The sequence below is a fragment of the Fulmarus glacialis genome, unplaced genomic scaffold (genome assembly GCF_000690835.1).
Source record: "Fulmarus glacialis isolate BGI_N327 unplaced genomic scaffold, ASM69083v1 scaffold33474, whole genome shotgun sequence".
Classification (NCBI taxonomy): domain Eukaryota; kingdom Metazoa; phylum Chordata; class Aves; order Procellariiformes; family Procellariidae; genus Fulmarus; species Fulmarus glacialis.
In genome coordinates this window covers 2,676-21,940 of record NW_009207978.1, presented here as the reverse complement: position 1 = coordinate 21,940, position 19,265 = coordinate 2,676, and the positions used below count along the sequence as shown (strand labels likewise).

The following is a 19,265-nucleotide window of genomic DNA, read 5'->3' as shown; positions in this document are numbered from 1 at the left end:
CTGTATTTTAGCAACTCTCCTGAAGTTTTAAAGTGTTTATCTTACACAGCTGAAAGTCTCCTCCTGTTTCATGAGCTCTACACTGGAATGCAGTGGAAGAGACCCAGGGCCTGTGGCCACCCAGATTAGAGGTTTTTGTAATAAGGTCCCTATATGGTTTTGTTAGAGACTTCAGCTCTGTCTCTGTCTGTCTCTGCTCCTTGTTTGGGAGGCTAGTGGGAGGAGAAGAGCTGAAGGGGCTATATAACTTCAGAGCTTTCAGAGCGCACCATCCCAGAGCAGCTATCCCCAGCCAAGCACTGTCAGGGTAAGTGGCACTGAACCAATAGCATGATTTACAGATTGCTGGAGGACTTCAATTAAATAACGTCAAATGGAAGCTATTCAGGAGGATGTACTGCTGTGCTGTAGTTTGCTTAAGCAAACTTACTTACTTATTAGAATTGCATTGATAAAATGCTTGTGATATCTATACTGAGTTGTATTTATTTTATAGCACTTCTGAAAGGGAAATAAAAGTTCTACCTGATGATTTTCCTGATTCCACCAGCACTCCAGCATAAAGACACAGTGTGTGTAATGCCATGGCTGGAATTATAGCTATATTAATGTTCAAATGAACCCGTGTGACCCTGCAGTGTTAGTTTTGTGCAGAACAGAGTTCCTGAAGGAGGGAATGTGCCCACTGTGTAGTAGGGTTTCTCAGCAGGTTTGCTTCAGTGCTGTTAACTCAGTTAACAGTGAGTGTTTTGGGAATGTGACTGTAAGAAGAGCTGGAAGTATGCAAAATAGCAGTGTCTAATAGGATACAATGAGGATGCATGTGTATTTGTCCTTGTCTCTATGTATATGAAACTACTGTTCTGTAAAATGCCAAACATTTCATTAAAGAACAAGCTACACACAGTATTTCTTGTGGGGCTGGAGTTCTCTTAGCAGCTTGTTGTGGAGATTGGTGAGGTGATTGGTTATCTTTAGATATAAAGCAGGTAGAAGAAAGAGGCTAAATACTGTACTAATTACTTGGGAGAAAAATTTCCTTTTTTTCCACAGTGCTGAGTGATATTTGTTGCTCTAAGATGTTACTACTGCATGCCATGGCAGTCCTGAGCTGGCTGGCAGCAGAGCGCCCTGTCTGAAATCATTCAGCTTTGATTTTTCAACTTTCTGTACTTTATTACTAAATATGGTTTTCATTTAGAGTCCACTAAGCTCAGAAATGTAGCCTTTCCTGCCCCCTTCTTTCCCCTCCCCCAAGTGATTTTTGGCATTGCATTAACTGCATGGGTTTGAGCAAACCCCCTGACCTCGAACTCTGTTCCAAAAACAGACGGTTGAAAAGCCTATTTCCTAATTAGGAAATGGTTTGTCCAAACCAGTCTGTTCATTCATGTTAGATAACAATTGTACTCCATTCAGTAAATGTTTGAATATAAAGAGCCTGTTTTCCCAGGAGTTTAATAAATACAAAAATTGCAACCTACTTTCCTTTCCCAATAACAATGATAAAATATCTGGAGTACATCAAGTTAGGATTTCCCTCTCCTTGTCTTCTCCTGGGAGCTATGCCCAAGCAGCCTGCAGGAGCGGGGCTGCAGCTGTGTCTCATGGCTGCCTGGCTGGGGAGAGTCGGAGAATCTCAAATAAGGGATTTGGGAGAACTGTCCGTGCTTGTTCTAGGCGATGTAGAGGCTAAACAGATTGTGGGCTCCTTTGCTTATCAGCCATGGCTTTTGCTGACCCCATTCCCACTTTGTCCTACGCTTCCAGTATTCCTGTGGCAGAAGGTTTCGAAGCCTGCTGCAGAGCCAGCTGGTCTGTGGATGACAGCTGTCTCCTTTAGCTGTTAACGCTGCAATTTGTTGAACTCTGCATGGAAGCCCAGGCTCAGAGCTAGCCAAGTGATTCCCTACCACACTATAAATTGCGAGCAAATAGTTCTTCTTGAGTCCTGGTATTCAGTGCTTGTTTCTGTAATTGACTTTAATACAAAGCCTTCAAAGCATTTTTATTGCTCATATTATCTTCCTTCTGCCAGAGGAGGAAAACAGTTTCTTTTTACTGAGACAAGGAGCCAACATAAATTACTCTGACACTCTACAAATGCAGTTTATTAGCTCCTTTGAAATGGTGATGGATCATATGCTATGGCCTGTTTTTAAAACATATATTGTCCCTGACTTCATTTTAAAGGCAGGTTATTTTTTCTGAGTGACTAGGGGAGGGCTGGAAAAGGCTTTTTTTTTTTTTCCTTTTTAATTGGGAACATTTCTTCTTTTTAAAAGAGTTAAATGTAAACTTAATTGGCCATCTTGACCCAATGGGTTAATATCTGCATCAGGAAAACAGCACTGGTGCATGCCTAGCATTTAATGTGGTTAGTCTTTGGGAAGCCCAAGACTGAAGTGCTCTTACCTTTGACAGCTTTCCACATGTGTCAGGATTTTGTCAGGCTTATAGAAAAGTGGGGGAAGTTGTGCTGAATTCAATGCAAAGGGATCTTTGTTTTTGCAGCTGTCAGTCCAGTGTTCTCTTTTATCTCCCACCCACCCCCAGCCCTGGATTTCTATAACTAAATTTAGATAAACATTTGCTGCTCCCTGATCTGTCTGCCCGTGCCGCAGGACTAGAAGTCTCCTCTGGAATCCCCTGGATAATCTCTAGTGCATACAGCCCTCCGGCAGACGTGGTTGAAACCTCTCGCCCTTTCAAAAGGAAGCCCGTTCCCTCGTATGGCCCTGCAGGCCTTGTGATTGCCAAGCCGGTGCCATACCTCTCTTTGCTGGTGCTGGTTGTTTTCATACAGCTGTCTCTATCTTCAAGGATGGGTCTGCTACCTGAGTATGGGATTTTTTTGGGGTTTTTAAAAAATTCTTTCCTGCTGTTTTCATAGGGCCGTTTTCTGTCTGGAGGGCCTGAGGACGTTGACGTAGAAGATGTGCGAGGAAGAGGACAGCACTGCCCTTGTTTGTGACAATGGGTCAGGGCTCTGTAAAGCCGGCTTCGCTGGGGATGATGCTCCAAGAGCAGTTTTCCCTTCCATTGTGGGTCGTCCCAGGCACCAGGTGATGAAAACTGCTTTGGTTATCCCATACTGTAGAAGGCTTTTCTGCCCCGTCCCCAGCCCTCCACCCCAGAGCCACCTTATCCTGTGTTGGGGACTAGCCCAGCCCTGGGTGATCTGTGTAACACAGCATTTCCAGGCAAAATGAGTCCAGCAGTGCACTCACCTGAGTCAAAGCAGTCCTCTTGCCTTGTGAGACGAGTCCATATGTGCCCTCTTCTTCCTGTCCCTTAATTTTGGATTACCCAGAGAACTTGGTGAGCAAAGCTAGCTTAAAAAAACCACAAAAGCCCAACAAGAAGTATCTGGAAATTTTGACTGCCCTAAAAACTGATGATAGGTGATGTGTGGAAAATTAAAGGAGGAAGGAGAAGTTTTCAGTCAGCTTCCTATTAACCTTCCTGACATTATTCATTTAGCTGTATCACAAATGGGCATCTGTCTAGGTTTGAGTTTCTTTAGCTTCAAGGTTTACATTTGAGTATATGATGCATTCCAGTCAATTTTAATAGTTTGCAAAATATATATGTTATCTGAGCTGTTAAATACAGAGAGTTTCTGAGCCAGATCATGATTAGCATGAACTAGAGCAGTTTGGCTAGGCCATGACAAACTAATCCTCCTAATTAGTAGATCCACCTAATTGCTTCTATGCCATCTAAGGACCTGGTGAAATGGGAAGAGGTAAACTGGTTGTAAGATGGAGTGCTTTATATACCCAGCAAATACATTTTAAGCTCTTCAGGGCAGAAGAAATGTGTGCCTAATTGAGGCCTCTGGGCATTAACATAATTGAAAAAAAATATTCAAATGCCAGCTTCTGTAGATAGTGTGAATGGTATTAATTGCTCAAAAGCAAGCCATACAGTCGCAGTGGAAACAAATACAGCAGATTTCTAGAACCTTTCTTTCCTGATCACGTATCATGGATAGCATTAGTGCCCTGAAGGAAGGATCATCCCATCATAAATTGCAAATCCAGCTTGCTTGTTTCTAAGACAGGGCAGTTAGAGATACCCTAGTCTGGAGTGTGTAATGATTAAGTTCTGATAAGAGTATCATGCACTCAAAGCATCCTACTATATGCTATTTTTTCCAGTATTTCTAACTTTAACATAGAGATTACTGTATATCCAGAGTAGTTTCCAGCTTCTGGTCCATGGACGATTTCTACAGGATCCATGAAAATACCTAAAAAGAAGCCTGTATCAGTAGATTTAAATTGTCTGTATCTAATGGCAATATTATAGTGTTCAAAAAGAAGATTAAAAAAATGTTGAAATTTAAGCTTTGGGAAATATAAAGCGTGTATTGCTCCATCTTGATCCTTACATGGCACAACATCACTTTCTGCTTTTATTCCACGTTATTACAGTTTAGCAGACAGTTCCTCCCTAAATAATAACGGACATTAAACCAACCCTATTTTTCCACTTTATCTTGATGAATTTAACATTGTACTTGTGCTGTGTACTTAAACTGTACTGGAAACATGAACTCCAGAGGTTTAAGTGAACTGAACATTTAATTTTGGAAATTAAAAAGCAATGAGTAATTCTCCATTCATTAGTATTCGTAAAGTATTTTGTAACTAGTATCACTGGCAACTAGATTTATTTCACAGCTAATGTTCTGTCTACTTTGTGACACCTCTCCTCGAGAGACTAACTCCATTTGTGTTATTTTATAGGGTGTTATGGTTGGTATGGGTCAAAAAGACAGCTACGTAGGTGACGAGGCTCAAAGCAAGAGGGGAATCCTGACCTTGAAATACCCCATAGAACATGGCATCATTACAAACTGGGATGACATGGAGAAGGTATTTCAGCTTTGAAAAGTTGATGTGTATCACTGGTAAACAGAAATACTTGAACCAAATGTTTACAGAATACCCACTAAATTTTGGATGGAAGCATCATGCTATCAAGTATGGTTTGACGAGAAGATTGTTAACAACAAAGGTTAACTTGCATCTAAAGCTGAAGTATCACTAGGAGTACATTAAAATAGTTATTGGGAGTTCTTTTACTCCAGTATGATCTATACATGTTTGCATTAGCAAAGGAGGGGGAAGAAAGAAGGAAAAAAAAAAAAAAGGGAAAGAAAAGGAATATCCTCAATTTGCTAGTAAAGAAATGGAATTTAAGAAGGTATCTGTTTCTGCAAAAATGCAAAGCATATATGTAATTTTGATGTGAAGGGCACTGTTTACACACGTACTTTTTAATGCTTGAAAGATTAGCAGTATTGCAGTGCAATGCGTCCATTTCAGAGCCAGTATTTGGATGAAAGGCTTCCAGAACCATGTTTACAGTCGTAGTCTGTATGGTTGATGTAATTTCTAAGATGGTATTTCTATTTAATATTGTGCTGTGGAAATAGGGCTATTTGGAACAGCTGGGACATCACAACACACTGCAAGTGTGTGGAGCCACGCAGGACTTACTGACTCTCATAGCATTGTACGTTTTACTTGGAAAGACTGCAAAATCTTTCAGATGCCTAACCTATCAACCAGTCTCTAATCACCACCAGCTTGAAAACAAACTTAGAAAAAACTTTTTGGTCTTTAGAAAGTCTCTGATGGTTTTACTTCTTATTGGTGTATTAACCTCCTCATTGCGGTCCACTTGGCCCTAGATTTTTATAGCTGGTAGGAATGAGCCGTGAGGAGGTGATAAACACAAGGTGGCTTTCAGCCTCACAAACCATTTGTCTTCATTTCTTTTTATGAATTCTTGGGCTGGCCTCTACAAACCAAAAGATGAAACTGTTTTCAAGAGACCCATTATCTATTGAGCTCTACTGCATACGTCTGTGTATATTCTAGAGTTGTTCTGGAACTGTTTAACTTTCAATCATTATTGAAATAGTGTTGCTGGAACCGAGTCTGTCCTGCTCTGTCTCTTCTACTGTAAGAATAACGTATTTATTCTCATTAACTTACGTGTCTTAAAAGAAGTCATATATTACTAGCAGGAAAACCTGGGGATAGTGGTTTTCTTTCTCCAGTTGCTTTGGTAATCTCTGTGACGGCAGTAAGAACAACTGCATGAGAAACATTACTAGCCTGTCTCTAGGGCTGTAAGCAGAGTGCTGGAGCACAATACCTGTCTGGAAGTGATTCTCAGCTGCTGGTTGATAGTGGTTCTTTCCTTTGGCTTCTCCCATTGTTCTCAGATCTGGCATCACTCTTTCTATAATGAGCTCCGTGTTGCACCTGAAGAACACCCGACTCTACTGACTGAAGCACCACTGAATCCCAAAGCCAATCGAGAAAAAATGACCCAGGTAAGCTCACACTGAGGCTATGGAATAATTCCAACTTTGTGAATTCAACAGGATGTGAACTTCATCATTTCAGTTAGTCATGCTGTCCAGTAGTCTATATCTCTTAGTTATGGAACATGGAAAGTGCATAGTGACCACCTGTCATATTTGCATATTATTACATTTACTTTAGAAAGTCAGTGTATCGGCTTTGAATGTGAGTACTTCAGTCTGTCCAAGCTTTATGTCATCTTAATCTGTTTTTATGCCCAGGCCTATTACAAAATTATCTTTGATATGTGCATGTGTCTATATTCATATGTTAAAGATATAGACCAGATACAGGGAGATGTCTTATAGGACAAATATTTTTGGATTTAGATTTTGAATTTTCCCTCCTTGTTATTACGAACCATCAAGAAATACGAAAATCTTGTCTTGTCCCTCTCTTTCAGTATATTGCTTCAACTAAGCTAAAACCCCTAGTGTTAAGGCAATTATTTTAATTGCATTTCAGATTATGTTCGAGACTTTTAATGTGCCAGCCATGTATGTAGCTATTCAAGCCGTCCTGTCCCTCTATGCTTCTGGACGTACCACAGGTAGGGCAACATGACATAGACATTTGAAATAGTTAAGTGTGTTGATGTGTACCTGGGAATGAATCGTGTGTTATCTTCTCAAAGGGATTGTGCTTGACTCTGGAGATGGTGTCACCCACAATGTGCCAATTTATGAAGGCTATGCCTTGCCGCACGCCATCATGCGTCTGGACCTGGCTGGCCGTGACCTGACAGACTACCTCATGAAAATCTTGACGGAACGTGGCTACTCCTTTGTGACCACTGGTAAGGGCACGCTGCTGACTGAGGAGGAGAGTTCTTTAATGCGCAATGTTTCTAGCAGCCTTAGAAGGACAGCAGTGGTTCTGCAGTTGATTAGACACAAGAAGGAATCCAACAGGAAAGTCCCCTGCAAGACTAGCAGAGGATTTGTTTAAAAAATGGGGGGGGGTGTTGGAGAATGAAAGGGAACAACCTGTCAACATGTCTGGGTCCTTCCTGAATGCCATTCTAAAGATTGAATCCTCTTGACAGCTGAGCGTGAAATTGTCCGTGACATCAAAGAGAAGCTGTGTTACGTGGCCTTGGACTTTGAAAATGAGATGGCCACTGCTGCCTCTTCCTCCTCTCTGGAAAAAAGCTATGAGCTTCCTGATGGTCAGGTGATCACTATTGGAAACGAACGCTTCCGCTGCCCAGAGACCCTCTTCCAGCCGTCTTTCATTGGTAGGTTGAATGATTATTCTGCACATAAATATCAAGTCCTTGTTTTCTTTTGATGGCATCCCACTGCTAACTCACTTAGATGCATATACGGATATGTCCTAGCACCCATTATATAATAATCTTTCAGAACAGCACTATTAATATGGTAGAACTTCATGTCAAACAATAACGCAAAATGCTTTCCCAAAATAAACCCTGAATATTTATTCCTGGCTTCTGGCATTGGGCCCGTGCCATTTTGTATGTTGTGCAGTTGGCTACTACGAGAAGCATGGCTGCAAAGCCACTTCTCTAAGTAGTGTGAGGATTGTAGTTTGAATGTGCTTGCAGGGAGGTGGTGTGGGGGGGGAAGTGCTACTCTCATTTTTCAAGGTGACTGCTCGAAATCCTGAATCCATGGTTCATCACATTTGTAGAGCAAAGCCAATGCAATGCATGCTTATCAACAGCCATGAAGGGAGACTTGCAACAAGGTCACACAGAAATCCACTGTCGGTTCTGCCAATCGGCAGAATTTCAGCTCAGAAATAGATGAAGTAGTTGCATACTTAGAGGTATTAGGACATATTTTGACTGTTCTGTCTCTGAGCTGGCTCTATTTAAAAAAAAAAAAAAAAAGTCAAAAAAAAGACAAAAAGAAAACAAATGATTCCAAGACCATATAAGGAATTCTTAGGACATTTGAGATTGCCTGCAAAAGCCTAGTGGAAACTTTACTATTCCACACCCTCAGCTTTCTTTTTAAGGAGGAGTTGTGTGCATAAGAGGGAGAGGAGGGCTGTACACCAAGGAACTCCTAAGCAAATAATTTAGGCAGCTGCAGAATGACTTTCCAGATTTCCACAGCTCTGAAGACTGATGTCTTCTAAAGAGACACTAAAGTCCATGTTGTCAGTTCTGTGTTAACAATTTTAAGTCTCTGTATGGAGTTGCTTCCTCAGTGTTCTTCTGTAACTTCCCCAGGCATGGAGTCTGCTGGCATTCATGAAACCACTTACAACAGTATCATGAAGTGTGATATAGACATCAGAAAGGATCTTTATGCCAACAATGTGCTGTCTGGAGGCACTACAATGTACCCGGGCATTGCAGACAGGATGCAGAAGGAAATAACTGCTCTGGCTCCCAGCACTATGAAGATCAAGGTATGGTGCAATTATTTGTAGACTATTTGAGTTGGCACGTACAAACTCCTCAAAATCTAATGAAACATAGCAACACTTTACAAAGTAAGTGCTTTGTACATATTTTGAATCATGTCTGTACCTCCTAGCAAATAATCACCACCTGGTAACTTTGTTGCTGGAAGAGAGCCTTCTCTCATTTCCTTGTTCATGATGAATTCTGCAAACTGCCCCAACATGGCCAAAGAAGACCCAGCAGCATAAATTTTCCTCTGGGGCTATATTTGAGCTTCTTCAGCCCCTTTTTGACTGATGGAGATGGGAGAAAGGAAATGCTCGTTTCGTCCTTGGCCTACAAGTTCAGAAAAGAAAGGGTCTCTGACAAGTCAATCTTCCTTCTGCTGCTTCAAATCTTGTTCTTTGCTTTGCAAGCATTTTATCATCTGTACCAATAAGAGTGCTCCATAGGTCACTTGTTTTTCCAAGCCCTCCTGGGCTATCATTGTATGTTTCCAGAGCAATTATCTCCCCTTTTCTCATATGCAGTCATGAATACACAAATGCACCACTCTTGCTGGGCAGACTGATTCAGGCAGAGAAATTGAGGATTTAGACTCAGACTTAAATAACAACTTTTTAACTTTACTGCTTGCAGCAAACTGTAGTTGCTAACTGTAATGCCAGGGATGACACTAGCACATAGATACAGCGTTTTTCTTGATATTGAATATCAAACGTATTTTATTCACAGTGGACAGTTGTACTTAATGCTTTTATTTCTTAAACAGATCATTGCTCCTCCTGAACGTAAGTACTCCGTCTGGATTGGAGGCTCTATTCTTGCCTCCCTGTCTACTTTCCAGCAGATGTGGATCAGCAAACAGGAATATGATGAGGCTGGCCCATCCATTGTTCACCGCAAATGCTTTTAAATTGCTTTATCTTTATATGTCTCCTTATTACTGTGAATGTATTCAGGAAAATACATTCTTATGATTTCATTCCATAAAACCTTAATCGTAATGACTCTAATTAATTGGATACTATGTATTTTTTTTGGAATAAATTTTAAATGTGCTATGAAATTGCTGCTCCTATCTGAAAAACAAACCCATTTGTGGAGGTACCGTTACAGCTAGTTTGAAGCTCCATCTTGTGACATGAATTTGTTACGACACTATACTGGGCTTAATAGAAAAAGTGGTACCTTTTGCTCAAGTATACCAGTGCTAGAAAATGCTCAGCTATCAGGCTGCACATTGTCAAAGTTTACCCTCAGTAAACATTGTATTCTGCAAACAGAACCAGTCTTGATTTTTCTGAAGTTCTGGGCAGTAGCAAAGGAGCATAGCATCTGTTTGATATCAGGATGAGCATGCGCACTCTGCTTTGTATCTGCTCTATCCAGAAATATTATCTATCCATATCACTTCTTAATTCACAGCTGCCATGCTGGAAAAGCTCATTTTTTACAGTGTGTGGCCCAGAGGTGTATGATGTGTATTACAACAATTCTGTGTGTTTTCTTTAAAGAAACAAAACCTGTTCCTTTGGGAGCATATCTAAACACTAATAGTATTAGATTGAACACATGACTTTCCTATCATATGCCCTCAGGATAAGTGCAGCCTTATTTTTATGTTGTGATTTCTGGCAAAGTCTAAAGGGTAATTAAGCTGGCTTAATACACTTTCTCTTCAGAACTGTTTTTTTTTTGGGGGGGTAATGTAATCAAAGTAGATAAAATACTTTAGACAACTGATATTCAACTAGAAGTATATGCATATAAGCTGAAGCCAGTAATACTGTCTTAAAGCATATATATGAATAAAGAATTCACTGAGACAGACCTGGAAAAGGTCAGTTCTAAGGAACTTGCTGCAATCTGTGTTCATTAGAGTTCAGGATAAAGGATGCTATTTATTTTTGTTATCTAGTCTCCTGTCTAAACTCAATTGTTTACCTCACATGCCTGTTACTCATTATCTTTCAAACTGTAAGCTCTTTGCAACAGCACCTGTTATTTACCATGTCTGCGTAAACCCTGGGTTCCGGATCTTGTCCAGCTTCTGACTGTTAACACATGTTCCAAACTTTATTGTACTAACCTTATTATTTAAAGTATAGGTCATCTTGGTTCTTGGAACAGATACTAAATAAACTCTTGTTTAAACTTTGTGTGGTTCTTCCTTCTAACGCTATCTAGATCTTTTTATCTGACTCGATAGATCCAGGGAATCTCTTTCAGGATAAGAACTTGATTTCAAATAAAAATTTCTACTAGAGGTTGCTGGAGAAGACACATTTCTCCAAGGGATTCTGATGCATCTCTGCTATGCCAAGATGTGATGAGGGTCAGCTCTCAGGTAAAGGAGTTGTGTTTTCCTAAGTGTTTTCTGCTTAATAACTTAGCTGAAACTTGAGCTATACAAGCATGGAATGGGGAAAAGGATGAAAAAAAAAAAAACAAAACACCCGAACTGATGTACTACATATCATGTAAATTCACTGAAGCAGTGAAGAAATGTACATAGCTGGAAGTGACAGAAAGCCAACCACTTGAAAATCCTTAATTCTCAGAAAGCAATTGATGCCAACAAGAGACAAAAGAAACATTACTTGTTTCAACACACTGTTGTTTGAGTTCATTTTATTGTTGTGTTTTATAGGTGAGATTTGTTTACAGATTCAGGGGTAATGCCACTGAACTCCATCTTGACAGAGCAACAAAATAACTCCAAAACAGGCTAGAGCAATAAATAACAAACCATTCAATCTAGAATGTATAAATATAAAAGTCATTTCTGAAAATGTAGGAAAAACAGGAATCCATTTTCTGTTTTGGCCATTTGTGTTGTAACATCGCTATCATCCATCTGTATCACCTCAGATCCAGCACAATTATCTTTATGTCTTTCCCAACCACATGGGTACATGGCTGCAGAAGAAGTCAACCCATTACTCACAGAAATCAGTTTCAGCAAAATAGCATATGAGGGCTATTGTTTCCTTTTCATTTTCTGAGCCTGCTTAATACTATGCCTATCTATCCAACTTTGATTGTACCTATCACTGTGTCTGTTCACAGGCAAACCTGACTGTTACAGGTATAGTCTGCTGAATAAAGCAAGGACTACAACATGCACTCAGAAATAAATTTCTAAAGAGGATATTGCTTATCAGTGCTTGGCCTGTGAAACAGATTATAGTTCTGTGCTATCCTTTATGTATCACAGCATGGGATACCTGAAATGGAGGGGGAAGGTGTTGCGTGCTGCATTAGAACAGGTGCGTGGGGGACAGCAGCAAGGAAAACATGAACTCTGTTCTCTTCCTGCAGTAGCTGGGGAGACGAACTGAAAAAAAAAAAACCTGAAGAGCTGAGGAACAACTCCCACTTGAAGCTGTGGCTTTTGCTTCTGAAAGCAGGTAAAAGTGGCAACTGATGGTAACTGCCTCTGCTTAGCCACCATTTGAATAGCAGTGTGTAACACTCATCTCATGGCTGCTATCGACTGCTTAAGTAGACTTCTGATGTCTACCTTGGTCAGTGAAGTAAGGGTAATGAATTATTAAAATGAGGAAGAAAATATAAAGAAACCTAATCTGAAACATCTCTGCTTGCAGCAGAACCACGGGCAAGAATTTGAATAGTCAAAACCATGTTGGATTATATACTTACATTAAATAACCTAGGCTCCTTTGTATGTGGATGGAATCCCTTCTTTTTACAAGCAGAAACTTCTAGCATGCCAGCATTTGTAAGTCTGAAGATGCCAGTGCTGGAAAGCAAAAGATGAAACTGCTGTTACATAGTGCCCCCATAATACAAGTCCAAGGTTTCACATACAAATTGCTTAGCTTAACAGAAGGGCAGCAGGATGGTACTCAGTAACCTTTGATACACAGGAGCTAAGGCTGGGTTGGATTCTTTTAAAGATATTTGAAATCAAGGGGAGCTGTTTTCCTGTAAAGAAAGAGATAATGAGGGGAAGGGGAGGAAAAACCACAGTACTGTTGCTATTCCCATGAGGTAGGTTAGCCTACTAAGGGCCAAGGCTAGTTCATACAGGAACAGATACAAAACAGAAACTTAGGTGTTCTGGATTGCATTTCACTCACTGAACTCTAGAGGAGCTACTTAAAAGAGAACAGCCTTTAAGCTAGCTGTGTAAATGACTGGTGAGAGTACACATCCTGCCCACTTTTAGGTAACCGAGTAATACAAAACACTAGAAAATGCACTGCTGCATGTGTATGACCTAACACTTTGAGTATGAATAAAAAGTTAGAAGACTCACGCTTCTGTAAAGAACATTAATACCTAATAACTACAGGACAGCACCTGATCAATAAATATTACAGATAAGAGTAACAGGTTAGAGTTGGTTACAGGGTATTAGCATAACTATGAAAGAAGTTTGCAAGACTAGAGATTTGAAAAGGTATGCAGACATTGTGCTCTGGGTTACAAAGCCTAGTGCTTGTGCACTTGCCACTCAACCTGTACTTACAGCTCTGCTACCTGAATGGCCCATACAGGAAGTTAGGCAACTAGACTGGGATTCATAGAAGTCATCTACACGGGCAGAAGGCCAGAAAGAAAGGCTGAAGAAATGCACAGTCTAAACGATGGAGTTAGCCCTGGGGCCTTGAAACTCCAAGCACACCAAAGCAGAGTCACAAAATTGAGGTTGGAAGGAACCTCTGATGATCGTCTAGTCCAATCCCCTGCTCCAGCAGAATCACCTTGAACAGGTTGCCCAGGACCATGTCCAGTCAGGTTTTGAATATCTCCAAGGATGTAGACTTCACACCCTTTCTGGGCAACCTGTTCCACTATAACCTTCACATTAATACTTACAGTATAGTTCCAGGTTTTTCCAGATACTTACTGTTTGTATTTTACGAAATACAAAAATAGGACCTTATTATCCAAAAAGTGATCTTTATCCCTCTACTCCCCAAGCTGCAATTTTCATACCATCCTACAGAAATACGTCTAACCCCTCCACTTCCTTCATCAGACAGAATGAAGATAGGTTTGTGGTAGGGCACTGGCAATGAGGTCTCCAGAAGAACAGCTCCCATTATTACTACTTGGTTGAGCAGAGTATAAAAAGAAATAAAATTTAAAACCTGGGGCTGGGAGGGTGGAGGAGAGACAAGCCAGAAACAATACTCTGCATATAGACTGACTGGAATGTAAGTCTAAACAACTTAAAGAAAACAAACTCACAATACAATATTCCTGCCCTTCATCCCAGTTGACGTGTGCTGTTTGCATTTGATCAAATTTTAAGATAAAGAGCAGGGGAAAATATCTAAATATTACTTAGAAAAATCAGAACTCACTCATTATGCTTTGGTGAACAAACAATTGCAATGGCCTCTGGCAACATTAGCTGATAAGAACAATGAGTATGAAGATCAACACTGGATAAGAATGCAGTTTGAGTTGGATGTGTCTACAAAAAGAAAGGGAAAACTCAACATCATGAAATATTTCTTACAAATCAAGGTCGACATACGTTCAAGAAGGAACAATAATTTGTAACAAGTGAAAGCGTCAGTACTTCCCCAGGTTGGTTTCTTAAGTTCCTATTAACCCAGATTCTACATTGTTAGGGTGGCTTTTCAGTATGAGGTTTATGGAGGCACATTCACAACCAGATGTATAAGCAATTTTCTGATCATGGGAGGAAAAGAGGGGAATGAAGAAGCACAAGACAAAGGGAAATGACTTGATTGTCCAAAATCCCTAAAAGTGAAATTAATATAAAGTTTAAACAACACAATAACCTCCCCTCCAATTTTGAACATAGTAGAAAAATAAATTGCATTAGAAAGTAATAAAATACCCCTAAATCAACATGAACAAAAGTTGCACTGGCAAAAGCAGGCCCATTGTGTCAATAGGGTGCCTCAACTTCTTTAACAAATACTCACCTGAGGAGAACATTAGTGCTCATTTACATCACTACAATTAGAATTAAGTGAATTGGGTTATTCCAGTTATTTCTTTAGTTTGTTATTTCCAGGGTTTCTTTCACATAGTATGCAGAGGTGATATAGAAGAGCCAGAATCTATGAGTCATACGTACATGGATCCAACCCAAAGTGAGGAGATCATACTGATCCTGAATACCAAATAATTCTTCCACATTCTCCATGTCGCAGTAGTCTGGTCCTGCAGATTGCTTTGGCACTATTACATGGGTAATAGTAAATTCATTATGTGTCTGTAAAACAAACATTGACTTAGAGTGGAACAAATGAACTAATGAATAAATGCTAAATCAGAATCTGAAAGATGTCAGCCTACCAGCTAAAACAAAGCAGTATAGCTCCACTGATTCCAGTGCAGCTATACTGACTTACTGCACCTGAAAATACACCTTAGCTTTTTAGCACGAAAACATATAGGGGAGTATTAGTAACAACATGAGATTGTTGGATTGAAATGTTCGCAGAGACCAGTGTGAAAAGGATGTCCTTTAAAAAAAAAAGTAAAAACATGAAAAAAAGAGGTTTGAGAATACTATAATTATTTTCTGTGAAACTGGGAACATCACAACTCTTGCTATTCTTTTTCTTTATACAATTCAAATACACTTGGACATCATCTTTAAAATTCTTTGTATGCCAGCATCAGCCATGACATCTTTCCCTGCTCTGAAAGGACACTTAATGTTATCTAGGTCAAAGAAAAAAAACAGCCTGAAAATCAGATGTTCTACAGCTTGATGGGGGGATTTTCTTCTTCTTTTTTGTTGTGCCATTATGGATTTGATGACTCTAGTAGATTCTAACAGTCTTTATATTTCATTGTCCTGTAACTAAACCTCACTTACCTTAGATGAATGCCAGAGAAAGTACTCGAAAAAGCCTGTATTGTACAGCGTGGTGAAAAACTTGCTACATTTTATAATGACAGCAGTGTAACTTTGATCAAATGTTTCCCCAACAAGGCAAGCCCACACTGCTGAAGTGACCACTCAGGTTGTAATATGAAGTTAATTACATTAAAGACTAATTGTTTAGATCTGCTTTTGCTCTGAAATGGATACATTACAGGAAAATACATAACTATTGAATATGCCTTTCCCCATACAAATGTGAGGGTTATACTGTACCAGTTTTCCACAGAGAATTCCACATGTCTCTATTCCTCTTACTGTATTTGCCTCTGCTAGCAGCAGAAATTTGTGACAGAGATCCCTGGGCAAAATGACGCCTCTGAGTGCTTCAGCCAATTGAGCTAACAAAAAAAACCCAAACAAACAAACGAAAAAAGAGGAGAGAGAGATAAAAAGGCCTTTGTAGCTTACACAGTGAAGTTCCCTAAAATAAAGAAATATACGCAGTTACAGGAAATTATTAAAAGTGAAAGAATTGTACTTACCACATCACAGATTTCTAATGAGAATAAATCTACAGCACAAGCACTTCACCCTAAATTGAGGTCACCAGTCCATGAGATATGCTCACTAGCCTGCTTCTGAGGTGACATTGAGCTGATACCATTTCCCAGTGCAGGGTGAACCACCGCACGTTCTGCTTCTGTTCACTTGAAGTCCACGGCAAGATTCAGACTTCATTCCACAGGAACACTAAGGCTCAATCTCTAGATCCACCTATTGGTACTCAACTGGAAAATGTGAAACTGTGCAACTAACCTTCTCTCTTAAAATGAAGAAACTATACGGAACTGTTGTGTGTACATTAACCTGTTCATGCTTATTTCACTATGGACATCCTCACAGTGAATAAATACATACGCATATGCAATATGTGGACTGCTATAAGCAGCAAAGAAGCAGATAAAATAAAAAAGTAAAAAAAAAAAAAAAAAAAAAAATCTCTGCACTTACTCTGAACAGCACCTAAAGTAGCTGCTGGCTTTAAGACCCGGTTTACTGGAGGTGAATGTCCAGCACAGCCAGATGTGCCGCTCCTCTCTTTTTTCTCAAGCAGTGCAGTAGATAAGGAACTGTTCTCTGGTACAGAAATACAAGATAGCATACTTCCATCTATCTGTTCAGACATAACCACGCTCTCTTTGATTTTCTGATCTCGAGCCAGCTCTTGCTTCTTAAGCTGATCCTCAAAGAATTGAAACTGTTCTGATTCAAGCTGCTGTTGCCGCATATGTGCGATTCGTTTCTTCTCTGCCTCTATTAGCTTTTGATGCTCTAGTTTCTTCAGAAATTCAGTTTTACATTTGTTCTGAAAGATATGCAAAATAGTGACATTCTCAGAACACTAAAAAAAGCTACAAAAAATGAAGGGAAAGAAGCAAACTAATAGTTTAATAAAGCCATCAAATCCTGTAATTAAAAATTAAGTCTTTTGGAACCTGTTTGCTGAACTGGCAAATACAACTATATCCCCCACAGCAGTATGATATGGAAGGAAATACAGTAAGTAACGAATTTCCTAACACAAAGCTTCCAATCTGCATACCTGTGGTGCTTTGTGTTCTTACATCAGTAGTGATACTTGCCTCATTTACCCGTTATAATAAAGTAATTAAAAAAAGACTTTTCAGAACAGTGATGGTGAAGAGACTAGACACAAGTGTAAGCCCTTGCGATTTTCAATGCAACAAGAGATCCATGAGCACATGGGTTTTCTGGGTAAATTTCATAATCCATTTTATTATCTGGTTTTGTTGCTTGTCGCTGCTGTTTGGATAGGTTTGTCGACTTTCTCCTGCTACTTTCTTTCTTCAGCTTTGGATTGCTTAACCTGGCTTTGGTGCATAGCCTTCCCAGGCTCAGACACACGAGGTGCCTTCTCCACTCTGGCCTATGCCCCCTTGTCCCCAAGCCACCTGCTGTTCCACGAACTGCAAGGGAAGCTTCAGGTTTCAAGAGCCCTTCCTGCTCCCTGGTAAAAGTGAGCATCAAGCATCTCCAGAAGCAAATAAAAAAACAGGGCAAAGTCATTTCTTAAATGTCATGAACAAAATAGAGCAGGAAAGAAAGCCCCAAACCGATCGGTGACAGGAATATGGGATGTGGGGGTTGGGTTTGGGTTTTTTTCCCCCCTCTTAATTCTCTAGGTCCGTTTCAAGCGAAGGAAAGAAAAGGTGTTTTTTCTTAGATGGTCTTTCCAAGACAAGGTTTTAAAACTACAGGTCCTGTTTTCAGTGATTTCAATACACAAGATGCAAGTATTTACGGTTACTTCAAGACTCAAAAAGGAACAATTCAAACTTGAGCACATTCAGAGCCAAGGGACCTTTTCCACGTACTCACGTAAGTGTATCAACAGTATCCTCTTTATAAAAGAAAATCAGAGTGTACCCGAGATGTATTCAGATATTTGTACACTTATTAGGTAAATATCACAGCGCATTTATTTCCAAGCACACGCTTGCATTACTTATTTTCAAATGACCAACCGATTAGATTCTGAGAAGTGAAAAGTCATTCTAAGCAGCCCGTGAAATGATTATGTTCTTGTAGAGCTGGCATTTTACCGCTTAATTTTTAAGAAGATTTATATGACAGAAAAAATATTCATACCAAAGATTTAATAACCATATAAAACTTACTTTGTTTTGCATGTATTCTTGATATTCTAAGTTATATTTTTTTAAAAGATCTCTCTTCAATTCATCTGTCCGTGGAAATGCAACCTCCTTCAATTTCTTTGGGGTGGAGGAGAAAGATAGATAAGTTTATTTTTCATTTTTTAAAAGAACCATCTGGAAAACAAACTCAGCTGTAATACAGTTTTCAAAAAATACAAAATAAGAAAAATACTGCTCTTCTCCCAGGAAAAAAAGGAATAAATACACACTAAATCATCAGCTTGTAAAACTTCTATAATATGCTACTTCAATAAAGCTATATTAATTTATATCAGTGAAAGTTGTGCCATGACTACTTATCTCAAGGAAAGATTAGTCCTTTTTCTAGCAATCTGTTATCTCTGTTTTGTTTAATAGGTGTCTGATGACTAACATTTTTGATGTAGGTGTAATTTATAAAAAAGCTACGTCGAACTTTCAATGTTTCAGGTAGGATCATCACATTTTTCTCTGGATAGAAATATGACTGATATGCCCATTTGTAGGTGGGAAGAAAAATGGTTTATTTGCAGGGATAGCTACACATGTAGCTTCCTGAGACAGCCCTGGTAGACAAAACAATTTTGTTTTGTAAATGCCCAATATTTTCTACTGATGCAGAAGCTACTACAAAATAATTTAGAGCCTGTAGGCAAGGGAGAGAAAGAGACCGTGTGCTTAATCCTACTGAGTGCAATAGGAGGGAGCATGTTAGATGCCCTTTCTCAACAGGGTTGTTTTCCTAGATTGTGGGCCACAGTCAAAATTTGGTATGAAGCATTTTAGCCTTGAATATGACATTATTCAGCTTTAACAGTAGAGAAAGCAAGCAAATATGGCAGCACAAAGCAAAAGAGACACTTATGCTACTCATTGGACAATTCCAGACATTTTAAGCTCAGTATAAGGCTGTATTTGAAATTTTTCTTTAAGGGAGG

The 19,265-nt window shown here is 39.5% G+C and overlaps 2 protein-coding genes across 3 annotated transcripts in view; one reads left to right on the top strand and one right to left on the bottom strand.

Moving 5' to 3' along the window:
- The first annotated feature begins 265 nt into the window (after positions 1–265).
- ACTA2 (actin, alpha 2, smooth muscle, aorta) lies at positions 266–9,832 on the top strand. Of its 2 annotated transcripts, XM_009576329.1 has the most exons (9): positions 266–307; positions 2,894–3,065; positions 4,755–4,883; positions 6,245–6,355; positions 6,852–6,936; positions 7,021–7,182; positions 7,432–7,623; positions 8,587–8,768; positions 9,536–9,832. In XM_009576329.1, exons 2-9 carry the CDS (start codon positions 2,937–2,939, stop codon positions 9,677–9,679), a joined length of 1,134 nt encoding a protein of 377 aa, XP_009574624.1. In that variant the 5' UTR covers positions 266–307; positions 2,894–2,936; the 3' UTR covers positions 9,680–9,832. The 2 variants fall into 2 exon arrangements, with proteins under 2 accessions (XP_009574624.1, XP_009574625.1); XM_009576330.1 differs by lacking the exons at positions 266–307; positions 4,755–4,883 and having other exon boundaries at positions 2,937–3,065.
- Positions 9,833–11,384: 1,552 nt separating this feature from the next.
- STAMBPL1 (STAM binding protein-like 1) overlaps positions 11,385–19,265 on the bottom strand; it is a 10,271-nt gene continuing 2,390 nt past the window's right edge. The window contains exons 3-9 of the mRNA XM_009576331.1: positions 18,310–18,405; positions 16,622–16,976; positions 15,884–16,008; positions 14,852–14,989; positions 14,103–14,215; positions 12,430–12,529; positions 11,385–11,685 (exon numbers count right to left, since the gene is read on the bottom strand). Of these exons, the coding sequence (XP_009574626.1) occupies positions 11,629–11,685; positions 12,430–12,529; positions 14,103–14,215; positions 14,852–14,989; positions 15,884–16,008; positions 16,622–16,976; positions 18,310–18,405 (984 nt within the window). The 3' untranslated portion in view covers positions 11,385–11,628. The remainder of the gene's footprint in view (positions 11,686–12,429; positions 12,530–14,102; positions 14,216–14,851; positions 14,990–15,883; positions 16,009–16,621; positions 16,977–18,309; positions 18,406–19,265) is intronic.

Coding starts and splice junctions, on each gene's coding strand:
- ACTA2 (XM_009576329.1), top strand. CDS start 2,937: ATGTGCGAGGAAGAGGACAGCACTGCCCTTGTTTGTGACAATGGGTCA. Junction 6,356..6,851: donor ATCGAGAAAAAATGACCCAG/GTAAGCTCACAC, acceptor ATTGCATTTCAG/ATTATGTTCGAGACTTTTAA. Junction 8,769..9,535: donor CCAGCACTATGAAGATCAAG/GTATGGTGCAAT, acceptor TTTCTTAAACAG/ATCATTGCTCCTCCTGAACG.